This window comes from Ochotona princeps, chromosome 9 (assembly GCF_030435755.1).
Source record: "Ochotona princeps isolate mOchPri1 chromosome 9, mOchPri1.hap1, whole genome shotgun sequence".
NCBI classification, from domain to species: Eukaryota; Metazoa; Chordata; class Mammalia; order Lagomorpha; family Ochotonidae; genus Ochotona; species Ochotona princeps.
The window spans coordinates 6,983,139-7,009,431 of record NC_080840.1 but is presented as its reverse complement, the minus strand read 5'-3'; the positions used below and the strand labels follow the sequence as shown (position 1 = coordinate 7,009,431).

At 42.3% G+C, this 26,293-nt stretch overlaps 1 protein-coding gene and 1 pseudogene across 6 annotated transcripts in view; both read right to left on the bottom strand.

The window, feature by feature from the left end:
* The window catches only part of TMEM71 (transmembrane protein 71), a 192,513-nt gene extending 167,215 nt beyond the window's left edge, over positions 1 to 25,298 (bottom strand). For 2 of the 6 annotated variants that reach the window (XM_058668472.1, XM_058668473.1), the window contains exons 1-6: positions 24,976 to 25,296; positions 23,489 to 23,571; positions 21,734 to 21,794; positions 16,807 to 17,016; positions 13,582 to 13,751; positions 221 to 409 (exon numbers count right to left, since the gene is read on the bottom strand). In XM_058668472.1, coding sequence (XP_058524455.1) covers positions 221 to 409; positions 13,582 to 13,751; positions 16,807 to 17,016; positions 21,734 to 21,794; positions 23,489 to 23,534 — 676 coding nt within the window. In that variant the 5' untranslated portion in view covers positions 23,535 to 23,571; positions 24,976 to 25,296. Of the gene's footprint in view, positions 1 to 220; positions 410 to 13,581; positions 13,752 to 16,806; positions 17,017 to 21,733; positions 21,795 to 23,488; positions 23,572 to 24,975 lie in introns of all 6 variants that reach the window. The other 4 variants (XM_058668469.1, XM_058668470.1, XM_058668471.1 and 1 more) reach the window with 4 other exon arrangements.
* Positions 9,740 to 11,490, bottom strand: LOC105941569 (protein angel homolog 2-like; annotated as a pseudogene).
* Positions 25,299 to 26,293: the final 995 nt, after the last annotated feature.

The window sequence follows — 26,293 nt, the reverse complement described above, 5'->3', positions numbered from 1 at the left end:
ACCAAGTCCTAGGTATACAGTTGTTGTCTCCAAGTCCTTCTCAGCTCCAGAACAGAAGAGCTCTCTGCTGGGTTGGGGAAAGCTCTCTAGCAAACACTTTTTTTTTTATTTTCTACTTTTTGAAATTATTTGTTCTTTTTCATTTATAAAATGTAAGTCAATTTTTACACTTTTCATAATGCTGATTTAGAAGCAATTCTTTTTAAAAAACTGAACTTACTTGAATGAGCCAATGGGCTGTCTTGGAAATCTGCAGATGCTGGCCATTGGGACTGATGCCCCACCTCCTGGGAAGTTCCTCTTGGCGGCTGAGGTACGGTGTGGCTGGAGGAACAGCCCATTGCAGTCTCTGCAGTTAGCTTCCCTGATTCCCAGTCATCAGTCAGAGAGGAAAAATCAAAATCATCTCCTGGAGAAGCAGAAATGCAGAGTGTGTGTGAGTGTGTGTGTCCAGTGACTACTCAATGCAGGTTTCTAGCGACCCTAGCAATACCAATGCAGATGCCCTGTTGGGGCAGGCTGGAAGAAGCATCTCTGGGCTGAAAGAAAAAAAGTGTCTGGAAAGACTAACAAAGGAAGCTGATTGCAATGTGGTCAGAATAAAGTGACCAACCTGCACAGGCTGAAGCTGAAAACAAACAGATTGAGAACTGGAAGTGTTGACGTTCTGTCTGTGTTGTTGGTGATTTATGTGGCAGGCAATGGGAGTGATGCAGTGCTGCTGATTGAATGTGGCTTGACACACAGAAATACATGGCATTGCAATTTTGCTAAAATAACATGTTGATTTCATATATGGCAAAACCCAGGTGGCTCTGAAATAAATCACAAAATAACTTCTGAGATTCACACATAGAAGTAACTAAGATATCTCAGATTTAACCCCCAAACTGTATTTGGGGACTTGAAGGATGTTTTGTGGATGCATGAGCCCCACATCTTTACAATATCAAGTTTGGTAGAAGAGCCAATTGCTTCTTCCGTGTTTACTTTCATTCCCTCCCTCTGTATCAGATCTGAATACATCATCAGGGCCTGGCGTAGCAGCTGGAACACACTAGAGCATCAGATAAATGTCCCAGTTCTCATGTGATTTATATTTAGGTACGGAGCAGGGGAAAGAAACTAGCTCATGACAGTGTCAGTAAGAAAATTTAGGATTATGAAATAAATTACCGATAAAATACAGCAAACATCTGGTTTTTTTTTTGTTATTTAGATAGACTACTGAATGCGTATAAACCTTCAAGAGCCTGTGCTCAAAGGGCTTAAGAACTTTGTGAGACCAAATGGCCTGAAAGCGTCCCAAATTAAGACCAGAAAATCTCTCGCTCCTAGTTATGGCATCATTTGTTAGTTCTCTGAAATAGTATTTTATCTTGCTGTGGTTTTTCCTTCGTGATATATTCCTTAGCCCATCAGACATAATCTTGCTCAGTGATCATAATGTATGCTGTTAAAAAAGTAAACAGCAAATGTAACCACAAAAAAAGAATAACCTGTGCCTATTTTCATCTGTCATGGTTCATACATAAATACAGTTTCTCAGTGCAGAAGTCACTTTAACTTCCTTCAGAAGAAAAAAGTCAAGTTTATCTCAGAAACATGCAATATCAAGTTTTTTATATGCCATAGTAACTCCCAGCCACAACTGGAGGTCTTAAACCTGAGGACACCAAGGAACATTAAATCATTGATTATTGATTTGATCAAGATAAATTAAAGGAAGTTAAAACTCCATATACCAAAGCTTCACTAGAAAGAACACCAGTGTTGGGAAATAATGTTTTCCAACTAAAAAAAAAAGTCCAGCCCCATGACTTTGACCTAACACTGCAGTTCTTCCTTGGGTCCTTCTGGCACTCAGGGCTTCATTTCTCTCCTGTGGCATTCAGTAGAATTTTGGCTATTTAGAGCTCGCTGATGGAGATGCAAAGAGTCCTGGACGTTGTTGTCCAAGGCCTGAGATGAGACAGATACATCGATTTCCAATGTTGCTATCTCAGAAAGGTGGCATATGTTCCACAAACATATTCATTGTATTTATTGTATTCATTCGTGTGTATTCATTGTATTTCTATGAAGTGAACAAATTTCACATATTTCACAACACAGGTTAAAGTTCTCACCTGACCCTCTCTCTCGCCTGTATTTCCCACTCATCCTCCTCCTTATCTCTTTCCCCACCCTCTTAATTTTACAATTTTTCATATTTTCACTTCACTTTGCAATCTCAGAATTAACATTCCATTAGATAAATATATCAGCACATAGCAAGTAGAAAAAAAATAGCCACTATTCCTCAGGAGCACAAATGCTGTAACAAAAATCAATCCTATGATGTTAATTTCACTGCTATAGATTAAATTTTTGTGCTCTCTGTAATGCTTACCTCATATCAGAAAGAACATATGCTATCTATATTTCTGGGGCTAGCTTATTTCACAAGGCATAATGTTTTCCAGTTAGATCACTTAATTGCAAAAGAGATTTTCATGTGTTTTTTATGACTGGGTAGTATTCCGTAACGTTTCTACACCACGTTCTCTTTATCCAGTCATCAACTGATGGCATCCGGGTGGATTCCACATCTTAGGTATTAGAAATTGAGCTGCTATAAACAGTACAGATAACTTCTTCACATGTCAATTTTACTTCACACACACCTCTTTTGAATCTCATAGTTAAGCTCGAAAGAAAGGGGCATTGCCAGGGATCAAGCAAAGTGGATTCAAACTTCTGAAATGAGCGGTGGCTGAAACTGGATCTAAGCTGAAGGAAGGGTTGAGAAATTGGAGGAAGCAAAGGATTATGACTTGAAAAACGCGAAAGGGACAGGAGAAAATTCTGGGTCTCAAGAATCACAGAAAATTGCAACTGAGTCTCTGCAGCACACAAAAGGCTGACTTCCTGGTCAACACATGGGGTCTGTGTTTATCCACTGGCACAGAAGGAGAACCAAGAAGTCTATCTCCATACATGGAGGAAGATATCACACCATCATCTTATACATAATGAGAATTGAGTTAAATTTATACTGATGTGCATATATATATCAGTATACATTTATATGTGTGTGTGTGTGTGTGTATATATATATATATATATAGAGAGAGAGAGAGAGAGAGAGAGAGAGAGACAATTTTTGAATCTCAGGCTGGTAGTCACATTAGAAAAATTTGCCAGAGGTCATTATTAAAGCAAAGTGAGAAACAAATAGCTTCAGCTCAAGCCACACCACTTCGTCACAGAAAGCCCAAGGGAGATGAATTTATAATACAAGATTCTAAAACAAGGAGGTGGATAATCTCCCACACAGAAGGAAATGAAATTCTGCAGTGCGGAGGAGAGTGCTGGAGTGAGAAATGACTCAGAGGGCAAGGAGAATCCCACCTAGCTTTCAGTTCTGAGCTACAGGTAGGGTCTTAAAAGAAATGTGTTTGCTCTAGTGTGTTTGGCCTTGGGGAGGCTCCAAAGGGTATCTGTCAGATTTGGCTACATTCCACCCCTAGAATCCACCTGTTTTTACTTCTTGTCTAACTAGGACAATTATTTCTGTGGTCCATATGAGTCTTGGTTTTATGACAGAGGCAAGTATCCAACTCAAATGAACAAAATTGACCAAGCTTGCAACTGTTGCATACTGAACAGGTTGGAGAGCTAGAAGGCACAGGACACAGACATTGCGCTAAGGGAATCAACATCCTAGTGTGGGTGGGATGTAGACAAGGTAACACACATATGTGGGTCACAAGGGACATGCAAGCAGATTTTATCTGTTAACAAACACATGGGGGCCCAGCGCAGTAGCCAAGTGACTAAAAAGTCCTCACCTTGCATGTGACAGGATCCCATATGGGCACTGGTTCGTATCTTGACAACCCTGTTTCCCATCCAGCTCCCTGCTTGTGGCCTGGGAAAGCAGTCGAGGATGGCCCAAAGCCTTGGGACCCTGCACCCATGCAGGAGACCCAAAAGAAGCTCCTTCAGACTAGCTCAGTTGCGGTTGTTGTGGCCACTTGGGGAGTGAATCAACAAAAGGAAGATCTTCCTCTCTGTCTCTCCTTCTCTCTGTATATCTGAATTTCCAATTAAAAAAATACATGGAACATGTAGGACTTGGGCTCTAGAAAGACTAAAAATGTGAATCTGAACAAGAGTGGCACGCAGACCTCTCTATGTTCTGATGCCGAATCTCCTACCCTTGCAGCAGGACAACAGCTCTTACTTTTCAAAGTGGTTTTGATCAAGGAACAGAAAAAGAAGAAACAAACATCTTGAAATATGGTGGAGACAAGGGAACTGGGGTTTCTGTCGTTAGTAGGAATTGTAAATGCTACATACAGGACCAAACAGAATGGCAGATTCCTTGCTGGGACTGGGAGAGAACTTGTCAGTCACCCAGGGGTGTTTAAGACAGAAATGACTCTCGACGATTTATCAAATATTTCTGGCTACTAGGATTATCATCCGTGGCAGCTGTGTTCTCCTGACTTGACTGTATGGTAGCTGCTTTATACCCTGCTGTAGAGCTGAGCAAGCATACAAAGTGGTCTCCAGGAAAGACAACCTGGAAGGCTGGAAAGGAAGAGCCATATCTCCTATGGATAGGAAAAAGGAAAGACAGGGAGAAGAAATACAGGGATCAGGCAGCTGATTCTCATCATTCAGTATAGACTTCAGAAGGAACAGCAAGGGGCATCTGAGCATGCTACTTCATAAACAGAAAGGCTATCTATCTCTGCTTGGCTTGAGCCTAACTAAGGAAAGGCAACAGGTGGCAGCAGGCCCTGCCTGGAAGGATCCAGAACAAGCCAGAGGCACTCAGCATCACAGATGGAGGCCAGGCACATGTGTCGCCTCCTACAATGCACCTGCTGTGTATGCCTTACAAACAGCCCCAACAAGGAGCTGCAAGAAGGCAGTCAGGTGAAACACTGCTGTGCTTTCTGCATGGAGAAACGGACATGCAAGTGACTGATCAGGACACAGTGTGGTCCTTGCCACCAGTTACAGAGAAACAGTCTAAGGGTGGAGAAGATAGAGCTGTTCAATGGAGACAGAGTGTCACTTGCGTTGCATGAGGCGGTTCTGAGAGGCTGTGGTACAATCGTGTGCCCACAGTAGACAATGAGATGTACGTTGAGAAAGCAGTTCTCCTGTGCCATGCTCATACTATACATTGCAAAGAGGGTCCAAGAGCCTTGGGTCTGTGTCTGTTAGCTTGACTGTGCTGATGGTATCATGAGCACTTGCATATGTCACATACATCAGATTGTCTGCATTAAATATCTGCACTTGCTTCTTATCAACCCTATCTCTATCAAGCTATTTAATAAAAAATACAGAATGATTAAATTAATCCAAGTGCTGAGAACTCCATAACTATGAGCTGCCCTTAACTACGATATGTGGCCAACACCATGACAGTGGTGAAGATAATCCTGAGACGTTTCTCAGACGGCCTGGTTGGACATTGAGTTTTGCAGCTGAGAGCTGAACAACAGTCCAAAATGCCTAATGTATCAGAATTTTCACACAGAGCTTTCTTAAAAAGAGGTGGCCTTCAACACAAAACTGTGATAAAACCTGAATATCTAAAACTGGTCAAGAATTCTGTTCATCTCTGAAAAGGTGATTTGTCCCCAAATCACTTCTGCCATGGCATGCTTTTTTTTTTTCTGCAGCCTTACAAATTCAAGGAAGAAGCTTAAGGAACAAAGTATCTCAGCAGACAGCTGCAAGTGTTTTATAGTGGAAGAGAATCCTTCCATTCTTCCTGCTTGGTTTCTTTACATTTAGGACGGCTTACTGCAGCTGAAAGGGGATGATTCTGTATTTCCTGAGCACAGCTTCAATATCATCGCATGGTAAGAATACACTACTGCTCACTACAAAGAGAAGGATACAGCCACCAACAGTTGTGGTCCCCAGAGATACTTTTGGAAGTGGCATTTGCTCTAGACAAAACTGTGGACCTCAAACTCTGAGGACTTCCCTGTGGCCATCTTGCCTTTCTTGGGCCTGGCAGAAATCCCGCCAGAAGGCTGTGCACAGTCCTCCCTGCATGAATTCTCTATTCTCTTTCAGAATGATTTATAAAGTTCTGGGAACACATCCCGAATTACAGTCCTGGGTCTGGAAATTGCAAAAATGCCACAGCTAACGAATGAATCGCAACTAATGAGGAAAAGTTGTCTCAACACAGCTGGGGAAGGGTGAGCTCAGGACAAACAAAATCGGAAAAAAGGAAAAAATGGAGCAAGAGAAAATCAGGAAGAACAGTTGTTGATTGCATCCACTGCAGAGAGGGAAAACAGCACAACAGTTTAATTTTGAGTTTTTCTGGAGTCTTCTAACTACACAGCGTTTCCCAAAAATAAATAAATAAATTGCTGATAAAATTCATGAGACCTTGGATAAATCTGGGAAACCAGCAATCTGGGAAGGAGTTAACTACAGCTGACAGCAGAGATGAGAAATGTCACAGTCCTGTGTGCACCCAGGTCGACTGACTGATGGGCGGTGCTGTGGGTAACTGGCTAGATTTGGAGGCTCTTTGGAAAGTATGCAAATTTTAGTAAGACACCTCATGTACATGCAGTCCTGTTTCACTCCACTTACCTTCAAATTGTTTGGGCACATGTTGAAAAAGCAACCATGGAAAAACTCTATGTTCATTTTGAAACACATGGGACACAGCCTTTTGAATAGTGATTCCAAGATTTCAGCCATGCAAACATTATTTTCCTGATTTTCTTTTGCCATATCACAGAATGTGCTTGGTCTCAGCCAGTGAGTATTGTATTATTTCAGGGATTTTTTTCTTAATTATTTGTAGCATCCATGTTGTTGCACAGCAAGTAAAGTCTCTGCTTGAGACATCAGCACCCCATTTGGACGCTGGTTCCAGACCTGTCTGTCCTACTTCTGAGCCACCTCTCTGCTATGTCCTGAGAAAGCAACAGAGGATGACCCAAGCCCTTGGGACACTGCTCCCACACAGGAGGCCTGCAAGAAGTTCCTAGCTCCTGACTTTAGCCAGGCTTAGCTGTGGCCATTGCAGTCTTCACAGCGCCGTGCCAGTATCAGCTTGCTGGGTTTGATGAAGTGCTCTTGTTGTGTAACCTGCTAGCAGGACATGAAGCTGGATAAAGGGCACCTTGGCTCCTCTGGCTTGTGTGATTTTTAGCTTTATATAATTTTCAATTAAATTTATTTTATTATTTGATGATACAGTTCCATAGACTCTGGAATTTCCCTTTTCCCTTCCCCAAAATCCCAACCTCCTCTGCTAACTGATTGCCCCTATATCATTACAACAGTATAGTTCCTCATAAACAGTCATAAGTCCATCATTCTGCTATCCAAGTGTATCCTGACACTGTAGGCATGGACAATGGCAGAGTCCAGCATCCTACTGTCAAGATACAGGTAACAGTTTCATCTGAAGTCCATCTTTGATTTGGAAGTAGAGATGCATACTGCATCGTATCTTCAATCTGGATACGATAGCCTCTATTACACAGTTACTACACATCCTCTAAATGAAAAGCCAGGAAACAAAATCAACAACAGAAAGAAAAAAATGAAAATGAACAACAAATTAAATAACATAGTATTAAATGACCAATGTGTCACTGAAGAAATTAAAAGAAAATCCCAGAGCTTATGGACCTGTATCATAAAATGATAATAATAACTAAAAATCAAAAGCTTTCTTCAAGCATATGATGCTAGTGTGTGACCTATGAGTCAGGAAGGAAGTTAACAAGAAAAAAATCTTTTTTGAATGAATGAAAATTTTAAAAATTCAACCCCCCTGAGGTAGAGCACAGATAGTATTGAAAGAGCTATTGATCTTGTATTTTACATAAAGGTTGCCTTATATCAGAAAGAACATAAGACACTTGTCCTTTTGAGATTGACTTATTTCACTGAGCCCAATAGTCCCTAGTTGGAGCCATTTGGTTGCAAATGGTATATAATTTTATAAGGATAGAAAAGTAAAAGTTTATAAAGAATAACATAGTATTTGGATTTTCTACCCAAGAAACAGTGTAAAAAGTAATAGCCCTGTGATTAGTACATTATATGTAAATTATTGCATGATTGTATTATAAAGACTTGCTTGCTGCTGCTGGGCCTGGGCTTGAGATACGCCCTGGAGTGCACCTTGGAAAGGAGAACAAAAGACTTGCTGACCAAGAGCTAAGTCTGCTTTCAACCACACAGACCTGGGTTGCATTCCAACTCTGCTGTTCATAAGCTCATGCGCTTGGGCAAGCTACTTCACCCTGAGTCTCTGCTTCATCATGATCATCATAAACAGGATAAGCTCACCTACCTCCTAGGGATCCTAGAGGGCTGTTTAAAAAAGATGATAGATGCAAACAAGGTGGTATATCTAAATAAGACAAAATGCAAAACACTTGGAATGAATTGAGCAGGTGGGCTTTTTCCTACACAGCCTGCATGGCAGATCTTTTGCCTGAAGCTTTGACATGTGTCTAGAACCCTGCTCACTCAGCCCTGTGGTAACTGCAGTTCTCTCACCTCTGAAACCAGCCCTTCGGCCCCCGCAGTGGTTTCCAGGCCTCTACCTCCGACACCTGTCATCTGATCTGAACACAGCAGCCAGACTGCTCCTGTCTGGACGGCATTTGCAACAAGTGGCTCCTCTGCATAAAATCCCCTAAGGATCTCCCTGGTTGCTTAGATGAAAAGGCAAAAATTCTTGGAACTGCCTCACAGTGTTTTCGTCCTGTCCCACATGCACCCTCAACACACATCTTTGACTTTTTCCCAATGGTTCTTGCCCTCACTCAGTCCCAGACAGCCCTCCTGGTCCGGAAGTTTGTATCATCCTACATATCTGCACAGCTGTTAGACAGCTCCAAAGGCAGACCTCTGCTTCCTCTGGGTCTCCCACATGGCTCCAGGAGCCCAGACACTTGGGCCAAACTCCACTGCTTTCCCAGGCACGTAAGTAGAGTTGGATTGGAAATAGAGTAGCCAGGACTCAAACAGGGGCTGAGACCCGTGTGGGATGCTGGCTGCACAAGCGGAGGCTTAGCCTGCAGATGCTGGCTCCAAAATTATCTTTTTTTTTTTTTTTTAAAGAAGATGCACTGCATTTAAAATCACTGTCAATTTTACTGGATATGAAATAAAAAATATTTACCTTTTTTACAGTAAAGAATATGTCTCAGCTTTCAGGACAATATTTTTCATTACTAAAACACTTTTTTTGGTAAACTGATTTCTTCTTACGTGTTTCAAGCATTTAGTATAGCTTCTTCAAAATGCCACAGTACAAAAATGAACTTGCAATCATTTAAGAAAAACTTCACATTTTTTGGAAAAAGAATAGGAACTGAAAGCATGTAATCAAAGAGTCAGAGCTAGGGCCCAGCATGATGGCGCAATGGTTAAGGTCCTTGCCTTGCACGTGCCAGGATCCCATATGGGCGCCGGTTCTAATCCCGGCAGCTCTACTTCCCATCCAGCTCCCTGCTTGTGGCCTGGGAAAGCAGTCGAGGACGGCCCAATGCTTTGGGACCCTGCACCCATGTGGGAGACCTGGAAGAGGCTCCTGGCTTCGGATTGGCTCAGCTCCAGCCGTTGCGGCCGCTTGGGGAGTGAATCATCGGACGGAAGATCTTCCTCTCTGTCTCTCCTCTCTGTATATCCGCCTTTCCAATAAAAATAAATAAATCTTTAATTTAAAAAAAAAGAGTCAGAGCTGAAGCCTGAACCGGGCCACCAGAGGCAGGTGATTGAAGAGTTGTTCTCACTGGGAAGCCCATTCACAGTCCCTAAGTCTTGTTCCCTAAGAAGTGACAGTCTGGCAAGAAGTTGCAAGCCACCAGCCAGAGCTACTTCAGTGCCAGATGGCTACCATGACCAGGACTGGGTCACATGGAAGCCAGAAGCCAGGAGTTTCATCTGGTCTCCCAATTTGGTGGCTGGGGCCCAAACTCTTGGGCCATCTTGTGTTGCCTTTTCCAGGCCAGCAGGGAGCCACATTGGCAGAGGAGCAGCGAACCAAGTGCCATGTGGGATGCCAGCATTACAGGCAGCAACCCTAACTGCTACGTCACAACAGCCCCACCCAGTTATTTTAAACTGTATTTTCTTCCGCACTTTAATTTCTTGGTGTGCAGTGATAGCTTCCTTTTTTGCAGAATAGAAAATATAATCCACAGTTCTGGCACTAAGGGAATGACAGATGGTACTTCTGGAATCCCAGTGTCAGGAAAGTGGAATGAATAAACAGATGAAAAGCTGAAATGGTGCTGTAAGCTTGAAGGTAACTTTCCAGCTGTCACTAGGGCTTCTGTTTGCTCTTGCTGCTGGGTCAGGTCATTGTCTGTCTTTTTTACTTTGAGTACCTGCTGCATCTCATACACACAGTTCCATGAGACATTTAGGTTTGGGGGCCAAATTGGGATAGATAAACATCTTTGTCCCCATGAAGACGATCCCTGGCCAGATACCTTGCTGATGGTAAGACATTTATAATTCAATTTTCCTTCCTTTATGAAATTATAGAGTGGGGAAGCAGGAACAGAATTAAAGTCACCAGACATAACAATGGGATAGCAGCTGCTACCTTTCTGATGGGCCACTCTGAAGATACCTGCGAGCAGCATGGCCAGCTGGGTCAGCTTAATGTCTCCTCGCCTTGGACATCTGTCGTACAATCCATGCAGATTGCAGGGGAGCCACCACATGGAATTTTAGGCTGCAAGAGTAAAATCATCTGACATTGTCCCTGTCAAACAGAGGAAATCCAGGGTAGTAAAATTCCACTGGGTTCATGGATAAGCGTGGAAATTTGGAATGTTTAAAGCAAATGGCACAATCGTCAGGTTTTTTCCTGCCCTCATGTTATACTCACAGTGATAACCCAGTGATTCCAAACTTGGCCTGATCTCTGTTCCATAATGATCTTCTTGAACTTCTTGCATCTGAATCAAAATGCTTAATTTCTTTCAGAATATCGAGAAACCTGAAACTCCAATGTAATACTGGCAGCTGGCAGTGTCTATAAATGAGTGAATTATCTTCCAGTACATCTTGTGACATCACTGAAAATTCAAACTGGTTCTCACTGTCTTCACACTGGGTGTCACCCTCTTTGCCTTCTGGGATCTCCATGCTTTCTCTATTATAGTTACAACATATTCCCAATTCCGTGTTATCATCCTGGCCTTTCCCCAACTTGCAGCGGCCATAGCCGCTCCTCACACCACGGCCACGCTTCCACCTTCCCTTTCTGCCAGAGTCGTATTCCCAGGCCACAAGCTCCACCTCAACCTCTACTCCTGCATGCACAGCCTAAAGCGCCATGGAGGCCGGATCACTCCAAGTCCTGGCTCCTGGCCGGGCTGCCAGGCATGCTGGGAGCTGCAGTCCTGCCAGGGGCGGTGGCTTCATCTTGCGCCAACATTTTCTAAACTTACAGTCCACATTACTTCTGCCTTTGTAGTTCTCCAGCCACTCAGCACTATCTAACACGCTACAGCATTGATCTACTGTCTGTCTCCTCCTATAAAGACTCCATGAGAACCAGTCGTTTCCTCTGTTGCGTTCACTGCTGTGTCCGTTGCATTCAGTAGTGCTTGCCACAGAATGGACCCTCAATGTAGTCTTCTAAATGAATCAGCACGTGTTTACAGTGGAGGAAATAACCTGAGCAAATCCACAGATGTATGGAAAAGCATGGATCATTGAAGAAACTGAAAGCAGATTGTTGTGATAACATTTGGGAGCGTGCAAGGGAAAGAGAAAGGAGTCAAAGATAAGATCTGCAACACGACATTGGAAAAACGCAATTGCCAAGGGACCAGAGCGCCCCATGCTCGAAAAGATCCACTTCCGATTTAGTGCTCTGCTAGTGATACTTGAAATGCTTCAACATTTTATTTAGCATGTGTTTTTCTGAGAGTGAGTGAGAGAGAGAGAACTTTGAACCCCTGGTTCACATTCTAAATACCTACAAAGGTCAGAACTGAACCAAGTCAAAACCAGGTGCCAAGGACGCACTGCTGACCCCAGGTGGGGGGGGTGACAGAGATCCAATTACTTGAGTTATCCAAAGATAACCATTAGCAGGATGCTGGAATCAGGGATTCGAACTGAAGCTGATGTATGATGTGGGTGCTTCAACTTGCATTTCAGCTGCCAGGCCAAATATATGACCCATAATGCATAAACATTTTATATGATTTTATACTGTACCCCACAAAGCGTGTCGTCAATTCCAGTTAAAAGGATGTAATCAAAAGACCATGTACACTGTGTTAGGAAGGCAATGAAAAGGCTACATTTGAGCCCTCGCAGAAGGCTGGAAGCCAGAATGAGAAAGGTGAGAATACCACCAGAATCCCTAGTGATTTAACTCGTCCTTTTAAGACCGGGTCAGATGTCTCCTCCCTGCCCTGCCCAGCCCCCAAGTGGCAGAGCTAACATAGTCTTCCCTAGCTAAACCTGTGGCACATTGCTCATAGGTTTCTCGTGGTGCTTAAGGCATTATACTCTAATTATGTGCAGACACATTTATCTTTCTGTTTTAAAGCAGGATTTTCTCAAGACTGGGGCTTGTCTTATTCAACCTTGATGAATGTGTGCTTGGTTAGGTGGCCATAACAGTATTTAGGGAATTATCCAAGTGAATGAAGAAATGGAAAAACAACAGCTATATGATTCAAATAATAAAGTGGGTCTATAAACCTATTTGTATTTTGTATTTCAAGTCCATTCATCAATGAAGAGAAACATTCCCAGATGTCTTCCATTGACAATAGCAGGAGGAAGTGGAAGAGGAGGTAGCAGTGGATCTGCCACTCATCTCCTACCCCTCCACCTGTCAGCTGGTCCCTCTCCTTCCTTTCCCACCAGACTTCAGTCTTCCAGAAAGTACATCTCCATTCCTTTGCTCCCCACTCTCTGTTCACCCTGTTCCTCACCCTGTTCCACCACTTTCACTCCACCGCCAGCAACCTCCAGGTCAGTGACTCTGCTAAGCACAGTTGGTCCTCACCCTGTTACTTGTTCATATTCACTGTTTATGGTTTGCTTCCTCGTGAACCAGCATTCCACTGCTGTTTCATGCTACACGACTCTTGGTTTTCTACTCACCTCTGTGAAAATTTCCTTGCTATTGCTCTTGTAGCCTAATCTTACTCTGTCCGTCCATTCTACATCACAGTTCACAAAATCCTATTCTAGGCCTCTTCTGCTAGTTTCATATTCTCTTCCTCTCCCACTCTATGGCTTCAATATTCACTCATCCACATATCATACAGAAGCACTGGAACTCTGTAAGTATTTGCCAAGTGTTATCAACTCAGTAATTCACATATTTAAATTAAAATTTTTTACAAGACATGGAAACATTTGCATTTCGACTGCACAGGTGGTACGGAGAGAAATGTATATGAAGTCTTAAATTGTGGTCCATCTTTTCTGTCATGATGACCGTCATCTTTGGGTTGACATTGGTCCTGGGCCCCAAGGTTGCTACTATCCATTTGGAGATGATAGTTCACCAAGGAAGGGAAGATTTAGACTCACCATTTTGATTGCAATCGTATGTCTCCAGACTCCTGATTCCTTCTAACCACTTTTCTTCCCTCCGGGAAGAATCACTGTCAAAAATACTTTCATGCAGCCAGGATTCAGAGGCACCCAGATCAAAGAGAGGTGAAAGGGAGTGGCGGATCTTCCTTTTCTTTCTAAATATCCTGGGAAGATATGAAAGTCACAAGGTGAACAGCGAAGAGTAATCCCCCGGCTTAGAGACTGAGAGTGATAAAGGAGAGAGTATGCACCTGCAGTCCAATTCTGCACTGTTTGGAAATTCCCCCAAATTCTACCATGTGTCATAGCCTGAGATCAAGGTTATGAGATGAAAGACCAAGCCCATGTTTACAAAACGTTTACAAGCTACTACGGGTAAAAGATAAGAATGAAGCAGACATACTCAGTGCTTTCACTGAGTTGACCTGTTCCTGGGGTCTCTCTCGCAGATCTACTAAATGACCTAATCCTCACAATAGCCCTACAAGGTTGATGCCACTATCATCACATTTTTCAGATCAGGAAACTGAGACTCAGAGTGGTAAGGTCACTTGACTGAGGTCATCTGGCTAATAAGCGACATGGCTGGATGCAAACCCAAGACAGTCCAGCTCCATCAGTCTTGCCGCTGCTTGCTGACATGGCAGGGGTGCAAATCCAAGACAGTCCGACTAGCTCAGCCTTGCTGTTGATTGCCAGGTCCCACTGGGAACACACACACTAGCAGTCGCTAGGAAAGCTCTGGCAAAGGCATTGCCCATGGAGCACCAGAGAAGGCTTTCTGGAGTAAGTGAGACCTGAGCTGCTTAAAAAGAACGTTCAGGTTTCACATTGGATAATACTTGGAAATCACCCTGGAAAAGTAAAACAGGTAGAGCCTGAACAACCTTGTGTCTCATGCAGAGGATCTGGGACTTCATGTGGGATCAAAGCAAGACCTCTGAAGCATGCCGAGGGAAAAGGTACCACGGTAAGCAACATGAACTAATTTGCTTTTCCAAAATATCCTTGACCTTGGAGGATGTCTCCAAGGGGTGAGACTGAGGGCAGCCAGATTATTCAAGCTATACATGGAGTAACACGTGTTATTTTCATATCTGGGCTGTGTCAAGACTTTTTTTGCTAAACACATCATACTGAGAGCCTACACTAAAGCCAGGTAATGCAAAGAGGAGTTGTGAAGGACCTTACATTATGAACTTCTACAAGGTCAGCTACAGTTGCAATCAGAGATTTACTTTCTTTGATTCTGTTGCTTTTCAGATGGATTAGACAAAATCTTGTATATTCATCCCCCAGTTGTGCTCAGCCAGGGTAGTTTCAGGCCCAGGGGACATTGGCAGCTTCTAAAGACATTTAAAAATATATATCTTAGGCCAGAAAAGTGATGGTACTGGCACACACTGAGCAGAGGTCAGAGACGCTGCTAAGCCTCCTGTGATGCACAGGACAAAGGAAAATTATTATGTACAAAATGTAAATAGAGCTGCCTTGGAGAAGGCTTGTTGTATCGTAATTCCTTCGGTCATCAATTTCAAGTAAGCATAAGTTGAGAAATAACAGATTTCATAATAACAGAACAAGTTCTTGTAACAAATTTTAAAGATATTTGTAGATTCTGAGATTATCTTAAATTGAGTAAGCAGACATTGGAAGTTTATTTATGTAATTATTCTTACATCCATTCATTCATTCAATCAATATTTATGAAGCACCTACTATGGGACAGCACGGATCTAATGTGTGGGTGAAACATTACCTCTGCCATCAAGAATACCTGCATAACGTTACAAAGAGTGGCCACAAACTTTTTCTCAGATAATCTAACTTGGAATCCTGGCTCCACCCAAAAGCTCCATGAACTTGGAGAAAAGTTCCTTAATTCTGTCTTATTAGTTTAGAGAGAGAAGTCTGTGGATCATATCACCCATATGATAAGTTAGATTGTTCTACAAATATGTGCCTCTTCTTTCCCCTCTCCACCAGTACGGAGAGTACATTTATCTGAGCCTCATTCCAGCTTTTCTACCTGACTTGGAATGACCAATGGGACTCCAGCAGCTTGATGCATACGTAGGTACTTGCTTTTGAGGTGTGTTCTCTGGCATTCATGCAGTTCTGACAGGGAGAGCATTCTTTGTGTGACCTACAGGTCCTAAGGAGACTGTCACAGAGAGAGCAGACATGATTCCTAATTGAGGCCAAGTTCAGCCCAATCTACACTAGATCTAAACAAGTTACCACAGTATTAATCAGTACTAAGATGATATAGGAAATCTTACGCAGAGTTATAGTGTCGAAAAGTGGCTGATAGAGTCAGCATGATGATGCTATGCGACAAATGAAAATGGATGTGATTTCTCGAATCCATTGATTCAAAATGAACTTACAATCTCCTTGCTTGAAACATGCCTCTATCTTTTTCCCGCTGATCTAACTAAATGGCCCCACTATCCATCCAACTGACAAAGGCAGAGACCTAAGTTTCATACCAGTGTCTTTCCTTTGCTGGAACTCCCACATTCAGTCAGAGACCGCATGTTACTTGCCTCTTTGCCAGCCCTCTCATCCGCTACCCCTCTCCACTTCCTAGCCTTGCTCCTGCTACTTTCCTTCAACCCAGGACTCCCTGTTTCCACTTTCTTCCACTGTATTTGTTTCTGCTCACATATCCAAATTCAGACCAATCCATCTTCTGCATTCTCAGCCCTGCTGTTTTACTAAGAATAAAAACTGATACTTTGTCAAAGGCTCTTCTTTGTCTACCGAAAAAGGAAGTCCAAAATCCCTGGCCTGATAGTTAACTCCCTCCGTCCAGCCCATACATTCATGTTCAGTATTATCTCCAGCAGGCCTCTCCTTCCCACAATAAGTTGTGCACCTATTGATCTATTTGCTATTATGTTTGATTATATTACTGTCTCCTAATCCCTTTCTTGCATTTATTTTCCTTTAAGAGCCCATCAGTCATCACCACCTTTAGAAAGTTTGTTCACATCTGTTCTTCTAGTCTCCCTTCTTTTCACCTTCTTACCGATGCCTTTTATTGATTTTCATATCAGCCATCCCTTCTCCTTATCTCTCCTTGCAAGTCCACTTTTTGGAGCACTAATGGGCTCCTGTAAATGGCTGCTGGATGAGTAAGTGAATGAATGAATGAATGAGAAACTAATGGGCAAGTCAGACTTAAGCTCCCTTTATGTAATACCCTCTACTTACCTAACCAAGTTCTCCTTGTACACAACACTGGTCCGGGATGGGCTCAGTGTTACATGGCCATCATTGTCACAGCACAAACTGTCTTCTGTCCAAATGTAGTAGCCATTGGTGAGGAGCCGGGGGCTTCGCCGACAGATGTGGGAGCCCGACAGGGGATCTATGGAGCAGCATGAGAAGGAACTCTCACCGTCCAGGAAATCACAGGAAAAACTAATGACAGAAAAAAAGTCCTTCAAATCACTTATTGCTACAAGCAATTGCACAAAACCGCATGTTGGCTGCAGTGATGGCAGAATAATTCTTCATATTCAAGACTATCATGGCTTCTTTTTAAAAAATATATATTTCTTTTTATTGGAAAGTCAAAATTACAGAGAGAAGGAGAGACAGAAAGATCTTCCGTCTGCTGATTCACTCCGTAAGTGGCCTCAACAGTCAGAGCTGAGCTAATCTAAAGCTAGGAGCTGGGAGCTTCTTCATGTCTCACATGTAGGCAAAGGGTCCCAAGGCTTTGGGCCAACCTCCACTGCTTTCCCAAGCCACAAGCAGGGAGCTGGATGGGAAGTGGAGCAGCCAGGAAACAAATTGGCATCCATATGGGATCCCAACACATGCAAGACAAGGATTTTAGCCACTAGGCTGCCATGTCGGGTTCCTCAATATCCCTTTAACCCTGAAAATTGTCACCTTTAACCTCCTGGATTTCATCTTCTGACCTATGACCTTCCTGAACTACAAAGTTCTTTCTGTTTTAAATTTTGATGAGTTTCAAACAGCCATATCACCATGTGATGACCCTGCAGTCTTGAAACAACCGTAAAACCATTTTTTTTCTCTAATTCTGGAAGCTCATAAGTGTCATTTCCCCCTAACTCTGAATACTATTCAATTTCTACATCACCAGTCTCAACATTATAAAAGAAAAATTATAACTATGCAGTTACCAAGAGCAAGCCAGGCATTGGGTGAACACGCAGTCAGAGAGCTCCTCCGATCTTGGCAAAGTTCCCTTTAGTGTGGCTGTGCAAGTGTCAGAGTCACCTCCTGTGGGCTGGCATCCAGAGAAGTCTTACGCTTCTCTGGGTTTCTATGGGTATATAAACACTGGCCTGTATAATTGAAAGGCAACCAAAACTATGAAGATATTCTAGAAATGGAAAATTGGCTTGGATGAGGACTGGTGGAGCCTCGTGATAACAGTCACAGAGCCATATTGGAGAGAAGAATACGGACTTCACTGAGGCAAAAACTGCTGTTTTCCTCTCTCCTCTTCCAAAGAAGCTAATGAATTTTCTTTGCCTCAAATCCTGATTCACTTCTTGGAGGCTTGTGTGTATATCTGCTTGCCTGCCTGCCTCCAAAATCATTTTAGAAATTTCTATAGAGCAGGAGCTGCATGCCTAATTGGCTGAATGAAATGACCTAAGTGGCTTTGGAAATCTGATACTTAAAAAGAAAAAGTACCTAGAGGGCCCATTGCAATGGCATGGCAGCCCAGTCCTCTACCTCCAGCTCCACTATCCCACATGGGTGCTGGTTTGTGTTCTAGCTGCTCCACTTCTGATGCTGTTCACTGCTTATGGCCTGCAAAAGCAATGAAGGATGGGCTCGGCAGCGTGGCCTAGTGGCTAAGGTCTTCGCCTTGATCCCATATGGCCGCTGGTTCTAATCCCAGCAGCTCCACTTCCTCTCTGTCTCTCCTCCTCTCAGTATATCTGACTTTGTAATAAAAATAAAATAAATCTTTAAAAAAAAAAGCAATGGAGGATGTCCCAAGCTCTTGGACCCTGAACCCTGTACCTGCGTGGGATACTGGGAAGAAAGTCCTCCAGGCTCCTGGCTTCGGAATGGCTCAGCTATGGCTGTTGTGGCCATTGGGGAATGATGGAAGACTTCTCTACTTCTTTCTGCAAAATCTGCCTTTCAAATAAATATAAATAAATTCAAATAAAAATGTCTAGTGTCTGAATGTATTTGACCTTGCAGCACAATAATGTCAATCTGTCAGAATCCTGGCAACAACCCTCACAACGTATTTACCTGGATGTTTACCAAGAACTTGTATACACATTTACTCCACTTATGGCATCGATTGGAAGTAGCATAGACCTCCCGAGAAACACAAGCCAAAGAATCAGCAGGGCTGTATTTCTTGCATTTCCAATCCCACTGAATTCCACTTGTCTCATTTGTATTCTAACAAAATTCGCCCAGCACTCCATCAATGACAAGGATCCCACCCTTACTGGACCAGCTTGTCCTGCACAGAACAAATATGAGCTGCAAAGTGATGGAAAAGACATGGAATTCAGAGCCCATCTGCCCTCGGTCCAGAATTCCAACTTTGTCACTGACCAGAAAAGTCACATTCACCAGGCACTTAAACTGCCAAACATCTCCTTCTTTGTAGAATCAGAACAAAGAGCATCTCTCTCAAAGAGTTGTTTTGGCAGATAAATGTGGAATGAATGGAAGGAATTTAATGAAAGTTTACGTCCTCCCTACCCTTCTTTCTCCCCCTTTCCTTCGCCTTCCATGACCTTCCCAAGATCTCTCTTCTGCATACTACGAGAGTTCCAGTGCATTTACCTCATTTCCTATAATGAGATGTGATTTTTTTTCCTCTTCAGTCTCATATGATGACTGCTCTTCTCTGGGTTTTTCCAGTTTCTAAAGCACTTATTAGTGTTCTAAATCCCAGTCCTTCTCATGTGTCCGCTGGAGGACATTGAGATGATTGTCTTCCTCATTCTAGAATCCCTGTCTTTAGTATTGAAATTCAAGTCATATTACCTTCATTCTTTTCCCTCCCCCCATCCCAGGTTCCAGCAATGTCATAGTATTGAACCAGCTGTCAATTAATAGTTCTTTTTCCCAAATATCTAATCATGCAGTCCCCTCTTGGACTTTTAGACCAAGTTAGTACATAAGAAAGACTGAGAATAAAGGCTGTGCAGCTAAATAGAACTGTGTTTACCCTCTATCACATGGCAACTAAACTAACTTATCAAGACTCAGTTTTCTGTACATGAAAAGATTACTAGGGTAAAATGTCAAAATTTCTTGGAAGGTATTAATGCCAGACTTTCACAGGTTTCATGCTGTAGGTTAAATTTGTTGGCTATTATTGTGTAATAACCTCATTAGTATTGTGCTCTTATTTGTGGAGGGATTGCAATTTTATCATAAAACACTTTTAATATCTTTGCATTATGCCATCCAAAAATGTTATTACTGGTGTGTGCGTGTCCTTAACTGAACTCACTGATTAAAACATTCAGTGGTGCAATCTAGGCTAGCCAAACAACACAAGAGACTTAGAAGGGGTTGGGCATTCAGCCTAGTGGTTTAAAAGCCAGTTACATGCCTGTGTGCCACATTGCAATGCCCAGTTCTGGTACTCCTCTCTGACCCTCAACTTAAGTTTCCTAATGATGCACACCCTGGATTGCTTGCTCGCTCGCTCTCTCTCTCTCTCTCCTCTCAACTAAATAATTGTTTCTTAAAAAGGAATTAGTGGGACAACTGCATGTATAAAGTACCAGACAAGTAAGATGTTACAGAAGTATGCTCTTATAATTTCTCTCCATGCTCAGTTCAAGTTTTACCCTTCACCAATTTTCAGTTGGACTCTTTCCAGTTCCTAGTGATCTGTCTGTCAACCTGGGATTATAACCACTATAGAGCCCCTCTTCCAGCATTTGGATTGAAGCAGAAAAAAATGGTTCTTCCTCAACATCATCAAACATTTTAAGAAGATAAAAAGCATATCCCTAGATTTTTATTCTTGCCTTGCTTTTGCTGTGCATAGTCCAATACCTGGTTGGTTTTAGAAGCCCCTTCCAATTGTTCTCAGAAACCCACCCCATCACCAAAGCCCAACAACTTGCATCACTGTCCAAAGAAACAGTCTTTTGTCATCCTGAGGGTGACTAACAGACCTTGTGAGTCTGGAGCTCACACCCCCAGGAGAGGATAAATAAAGACCAGTTGGTGAGTCGACAATGAATCTTCAATGAAATTTAGACAATTGCTCATAAATTGATAGACCATGAAATGTTGCTCATCATCTCATACATTTCCCCACGCTCTGCTGAATTCCTTTATCTTTATTAATTCCAGAACCAATGCAAGTTACCACATGCATTCAAGTTAATATTAATGTACCTTTTAAATGGGTATTATTTATTGAATACTTTATAGTAAGTGACCTCATACTTTGTACTTTATTGACTCTTCTGAATCTCTCGGATGCTAATTATTATTATCTCATTGCACAAAGGGAAAAAAAGAACAAATTAATTGGCTTTATTATGCAGCTACTATGTGACCTCGGTCAATGTGACTCCTAACAAGTGTATTTGTGAGTGTTCTCTCCTAACACATGGGAGTAACAGGAGGCCTGGGAGTTACAAAAAAGGACAAGTTTCATTGCATTCACTTGATGTCTTTACATGACAAATTCATGTCACAAAATACTGTGGGGGAACCTCAATTTACATACCGGATGAAAGAGTAAGAAAAAGGAAAGGCGGAAAAGACAGGAGTCACCATGTGAATTCCACGCTTCAATGAAATTGTAAACCCCACACCAGTGAGTGGAGCACCAAACTCAGCCAGCTTGTGCATCACTCTACAGGTCTGTGGATCTTGAATAATGAGACAGGAAAGCATATTTAAGGGAACATCAGTGTGAGAAACAGTAACCATTGAACGACATTCAATTGCTCGTGTCTACCTGTACACTTAGAGCCCAGTAATAACAATCCATTCAGCAAATTTCCGCTTTGTGTATGCCACAGGAATGAAGCTATGTAACTGTACCCACACTGGGTAAGAGTTGAAAGAACATTTTTATACTAGGATAAAATAAAACATACAGGAAGCAGGATGATTTCTTCTTCCTTGAGGAAACAGTCATGCCTACCTAGGAAAGGGGCTCCTGGGAGACAGCTCTCCAATGGATTGTCTGTCCGACTTGCAAGGACCTGCATAGGCCAAGGAGAGAGAAACAAAAATGTCTTACGTCTTGTTGATGTACATGACCAGAGAGGTGGAATCCTCTAAGAAAGTTTGAGTAGTGATGCCTTGGTACTCAGCAGGAAGACACCAATGAAGGCAGCATCCACGAAATGAGCCTAACTCAACCTGCCACCAGGTCTCAATGGAAAGCAAAAACTATCTAAGGTCCACATCTTTGGTGTCTTCTAGGGTACAGTATTCTAGCTGAGGTACCTGGCTGCAGAATGAGGCAATAATAAATCATTAGCATCAAATAATGCTCAGGAAAAGAGGAGAGAAAATGTCTTATGTGGAGCTATAGAAAACCCAAGCCAATGTCCCAACATGTTGGTTATTACACCTTAACCAGCAATCTAAGAGATCCAATTACAGTTCCAGACTCTCCCTCATCAGTGCTTTAAGAAAAGAAAAAACAACCTTATTTTTCATGATATAGTTCCTCAGAATCAGGGATTTCCCCTTTCACCCTTCCCCACCCACTTCCCCCTCTGTTTCCCCTATAATGCAACAACCATCCAGTCCCTCAACAACAGTCACAAGTCCATCATAAGATAGTGAGCAGAAAACATTCGTGGGAACAAGTTTTGTTTTATGCTATATGTGAGGCCTTCTAACATTTTTAAAAATTCTGTAACTTATCTTCATTTATATTTGAAAAGTAGAATGACAGAAAGAGAGAGAAAAAAAGGAGAGGGAGATCTTTCATCTGTTATTCACTCCCCTTAATGTCCACAACAGCCAGGACTGGGCCGTGCCAAAATCAGGAGCCAAGAACTCAATCTGGTTCTCCCTTGTGGGCGGCGAGGACACAAGGAGTTGAGGCATCCATACCATCGTCTGCTGTCTCCAAGGGAGAATATCAGCTAGGACCCAGAGTCCAATCAGGCAGTCCAATGAGGGATGTGGGTGTCCCACGTAGCACCTCTTAATTGCTGTGCCAAACACCCACCTGTCAGCCTCCCTAATTTAAAAAGAAAAACAGAATCCACCTATTCATTCTAGTTAAACCAAAGGCATGGCAACAGACCTCACTTGGGGATCATAGTATCTGATTAATATTCTAAAACAGAATTTCATAATGTTCTGCAAGAGTATCAATACGTCTACCAGGCAGGCTCAGTGAAACTTGGTTCCATCACTGAAAATATCTAAATCTTAGAGTCTAAAACAAAGAAAGCAATTTAGACTTTCAAATTAGACTGGCTGGTTCATAAGAGAGTAAGAGACAATTCTGAGAGTGTGAGGGAGGGTGAGGAGTGGCATTGGAGGAGAAAAATAACAAGAGGAAGGAAGAAACTTGAAACCACTACCGTTAACAACGCCCTTGTTTTCTGCTTGTAGCCATCAAGAATCATTCAGCATTTTTTAGACACAAACAGTTTTGCATCTTAATAGTAGCTGATAAACAATCTCCTTTCACATTTATGCACAGGCATCTAAAAAAAACCTGGTAATTTTTTCTGCAAAAAGGAAAAAATATCACATTTCTCTCAAGGAAAGAAATGAAGTCAAAATCATTGCCAACGTGAACACTGGCATTTAAGAAACACAAGCTACTGACAGATGGTTAATGGTCTGAGTATCAGCAAAATCAAAGCAAGGAAATTGCTAAAAGGAGTCTAATCGCTCAAAAGATAATTGCATATAACAGTTCTCTCACATTTACTTGCTACTGGTGTTGACATCAGTTGAGTTATTCGGTACATCTTGGGAAGGCCGCTTGTTCAAGCTTCACAGATTTTTCTGCAAAAGATGTTAAAAAAAAAGGTGGACTATTTATCAAAAATAGAAAAAATGATGCCAAAACAGATGGCATCGACTAATTGCACTAGTCAGATTTGTTTACTGAAGTAATAGAGAGCTATAGGATGTAATGGGATGGAAGGCAAGGGGACAGATTGCAGGACTTCTCTGAAAGCGTGTCTTCTTCTATGATTTTGTATTGCATTTTCCGTTGTCTCATTCAATGCATTTAAATAATATTCCCCCTTTGCAAATAAAAACATCATTGTATTTGGGAATGCTGGACTTACAAAGGTTGATTTGTAATTCAAATAAAAATAATGAAAATGAGTTGGCTGATGAAGAAGTTAAAAAAGAAAAGAAAAAACCTATTCGTTGCAGAATCTCCCAAACCAATGTGTCTGTTTTAAACATCCACCACAATACAAGGCCATTATCACGTTTCAGACAGTGCTTTGGGACTGGTGTGCGTCTTTTGCCCAACAACTTGAACCACTGACAGGTTGTTACAGAGTTGGTGAGTGCTTTTTATCAGCCAAGACATCCCCCAAAACAGCCTCGACAGCATTGCACTAAAAATACTGTGCCATTGTACAACACAAAAACTCAGTTCTCGTGGACACCTGGTACATTCTCTCAATGGCAAATCAGAAACATCAGAGTATATAAATGTTGGCAATCTTAGTCGTTTGGCACTCATCACATGGCCCTGCCTCCCGCTAACTACTGGATTTTGTACCAATCTAGACCACTATTTCAACAGCTTTTATAAAAGGTAAAAATAAATCCTCTCTGGTTCGCCAACCCTATTCATACTTGGTAGGGTCATAATCAGTAATGAATTGTTGCTCCAAATTATTTTAATAAATTACACATAATCCCCATTAGAACATACAGAAATCTTCTAACAACGATCTTGCAAGATGTCAGAAGAACTTTCTGGCATGTCTTGGAACATTTCTAAATCACAACACATGTTTATAGATCTTGCTTGTTTGGAACAGAAATGATATTATTAAAATCTAATACGTTAGTCTGTCACCTATCCTTTGCACTTTTTGAGCAACAATAGTATGTCCAGTCCAAATTACTCTATATCAGTTTTTTCCCCAAGAATGAAACTTAATTTTAAGCCAATAAATCCTGCAACATCTTACAAATGCTCATGATAGCTCACAGGCATTAAACTGACATTTAGCAGAGAATTAGTTAAAGAAAAAAAAAAAAAGACTGCAATCACAATTCTGAAACTTTTCAAGAAACAGACACTATCGACCAGTTCCACCAAAGCAACACGTCTGTTCTGAAAAATAGTTTTCCCATATACATTCCTTCCAAAGGGAGTCCCCGGTCTCTTCTTCCAGCTGATAAATGCTAAACATAGTTACTGAAGTGTGAAGCTACCTGTAGTCAACGGAGGAGAAGCCGAGAACTGAGCAATTTTTCAACCGAAGGCTGAACATCAGAATGCCAACAGGTGTAGAAATCTCACAACAAAGGAAGCCTTTTCCTCCCTTCTTATACACACACAGCAATGTGCAGAGAAGTTTTGTCTTCTGCAGCCTCTCGTCCGGGCTGTTTCTTAGAACAGAGGCCCATGTAGTTCTTGGGAAAGTCAGCCTTCCCACCCTCTTGTTTTCTTTCAAAAACAGCCTGCGAAACCAGAGGCAGAGAAGCAGAATGAGGTCACACTTCCTGCTAGGCTCCCACCAGAGGCATTCACTGTGAGAGGCGAGAACTAAGATAGGTTCCGGGATCCTCAGCCGGACACATGTAGCCCATGACTCAGACCGTTGGATGCACCGGCTGCTGGACAGACACTAGAGCTAATGGGTCACCCCTAGCTGGGAGATATGAGAAACTCCCCCAGAGACATGACCCTTCGTGTTCAACCTCTTCTGGGCACATTTGAGCATGAACATCATGTGATATTGCACTTTGCCCACACCACTTAGATTTATTAGAGCTAAGTACTGATGCCAACGCAACATTCAGAAACCAGTAAGCACTAGGAGTTTATCTTATGAAAATGTTTCTAATGTCTATATACTATATTAGCCAAGTCTGGACTTCATAAACAAAAAAGAGGAAGAAGAAGCAATTCTATGGGTCTATGGGTGACATTTTACCTTTATGTAGTACAATAGCTCAAAGAACTTGATGCTTTTTGTAGCTACATATATGTCTGCTATCATGAGTGATACAAACCATATACATTCTAACAATATAGAGGTGGCACTGGGTAGCAGAAAGAGCATGGGTTTCGCAGCCACACAGACTGTTGCTCAAATCGTCATCCTGGCTGTCTAAGTACAAATTTACACCTTAACTTTTTGTCAACAGTCTAAACCATAATCTACCTTTTCACAGGATAGTTTGCAGAATTAAAGGAGCTCAGTGAGCTGGGAAAGAATTGAGTCCTCATTGCAGACATGCCAGACCACTCCCTTCCTTGCTTCTGTAAACCAACTCCTCCGCTGAGGCCCCACTGGTCAGGCCAGTGGAAAAGGTCATCCCCTTCCCCCTGAGGACAGACTACACAGCATGGTAGCCCGGAGCACGTGACCCGGGCAGCAGAAGCTGTCGGGATGAGAGCCTATCTAGTTTCCAGGTCCCTGCCTACTGAGCTGCCTGTCTTTGAATTCTCTCTTCCCAAGTGTGTACTGAAGCGCCTGACCTGCTCCTTGTGCGTGGCTTGCCACCACCACAATCAGGTTGCAAA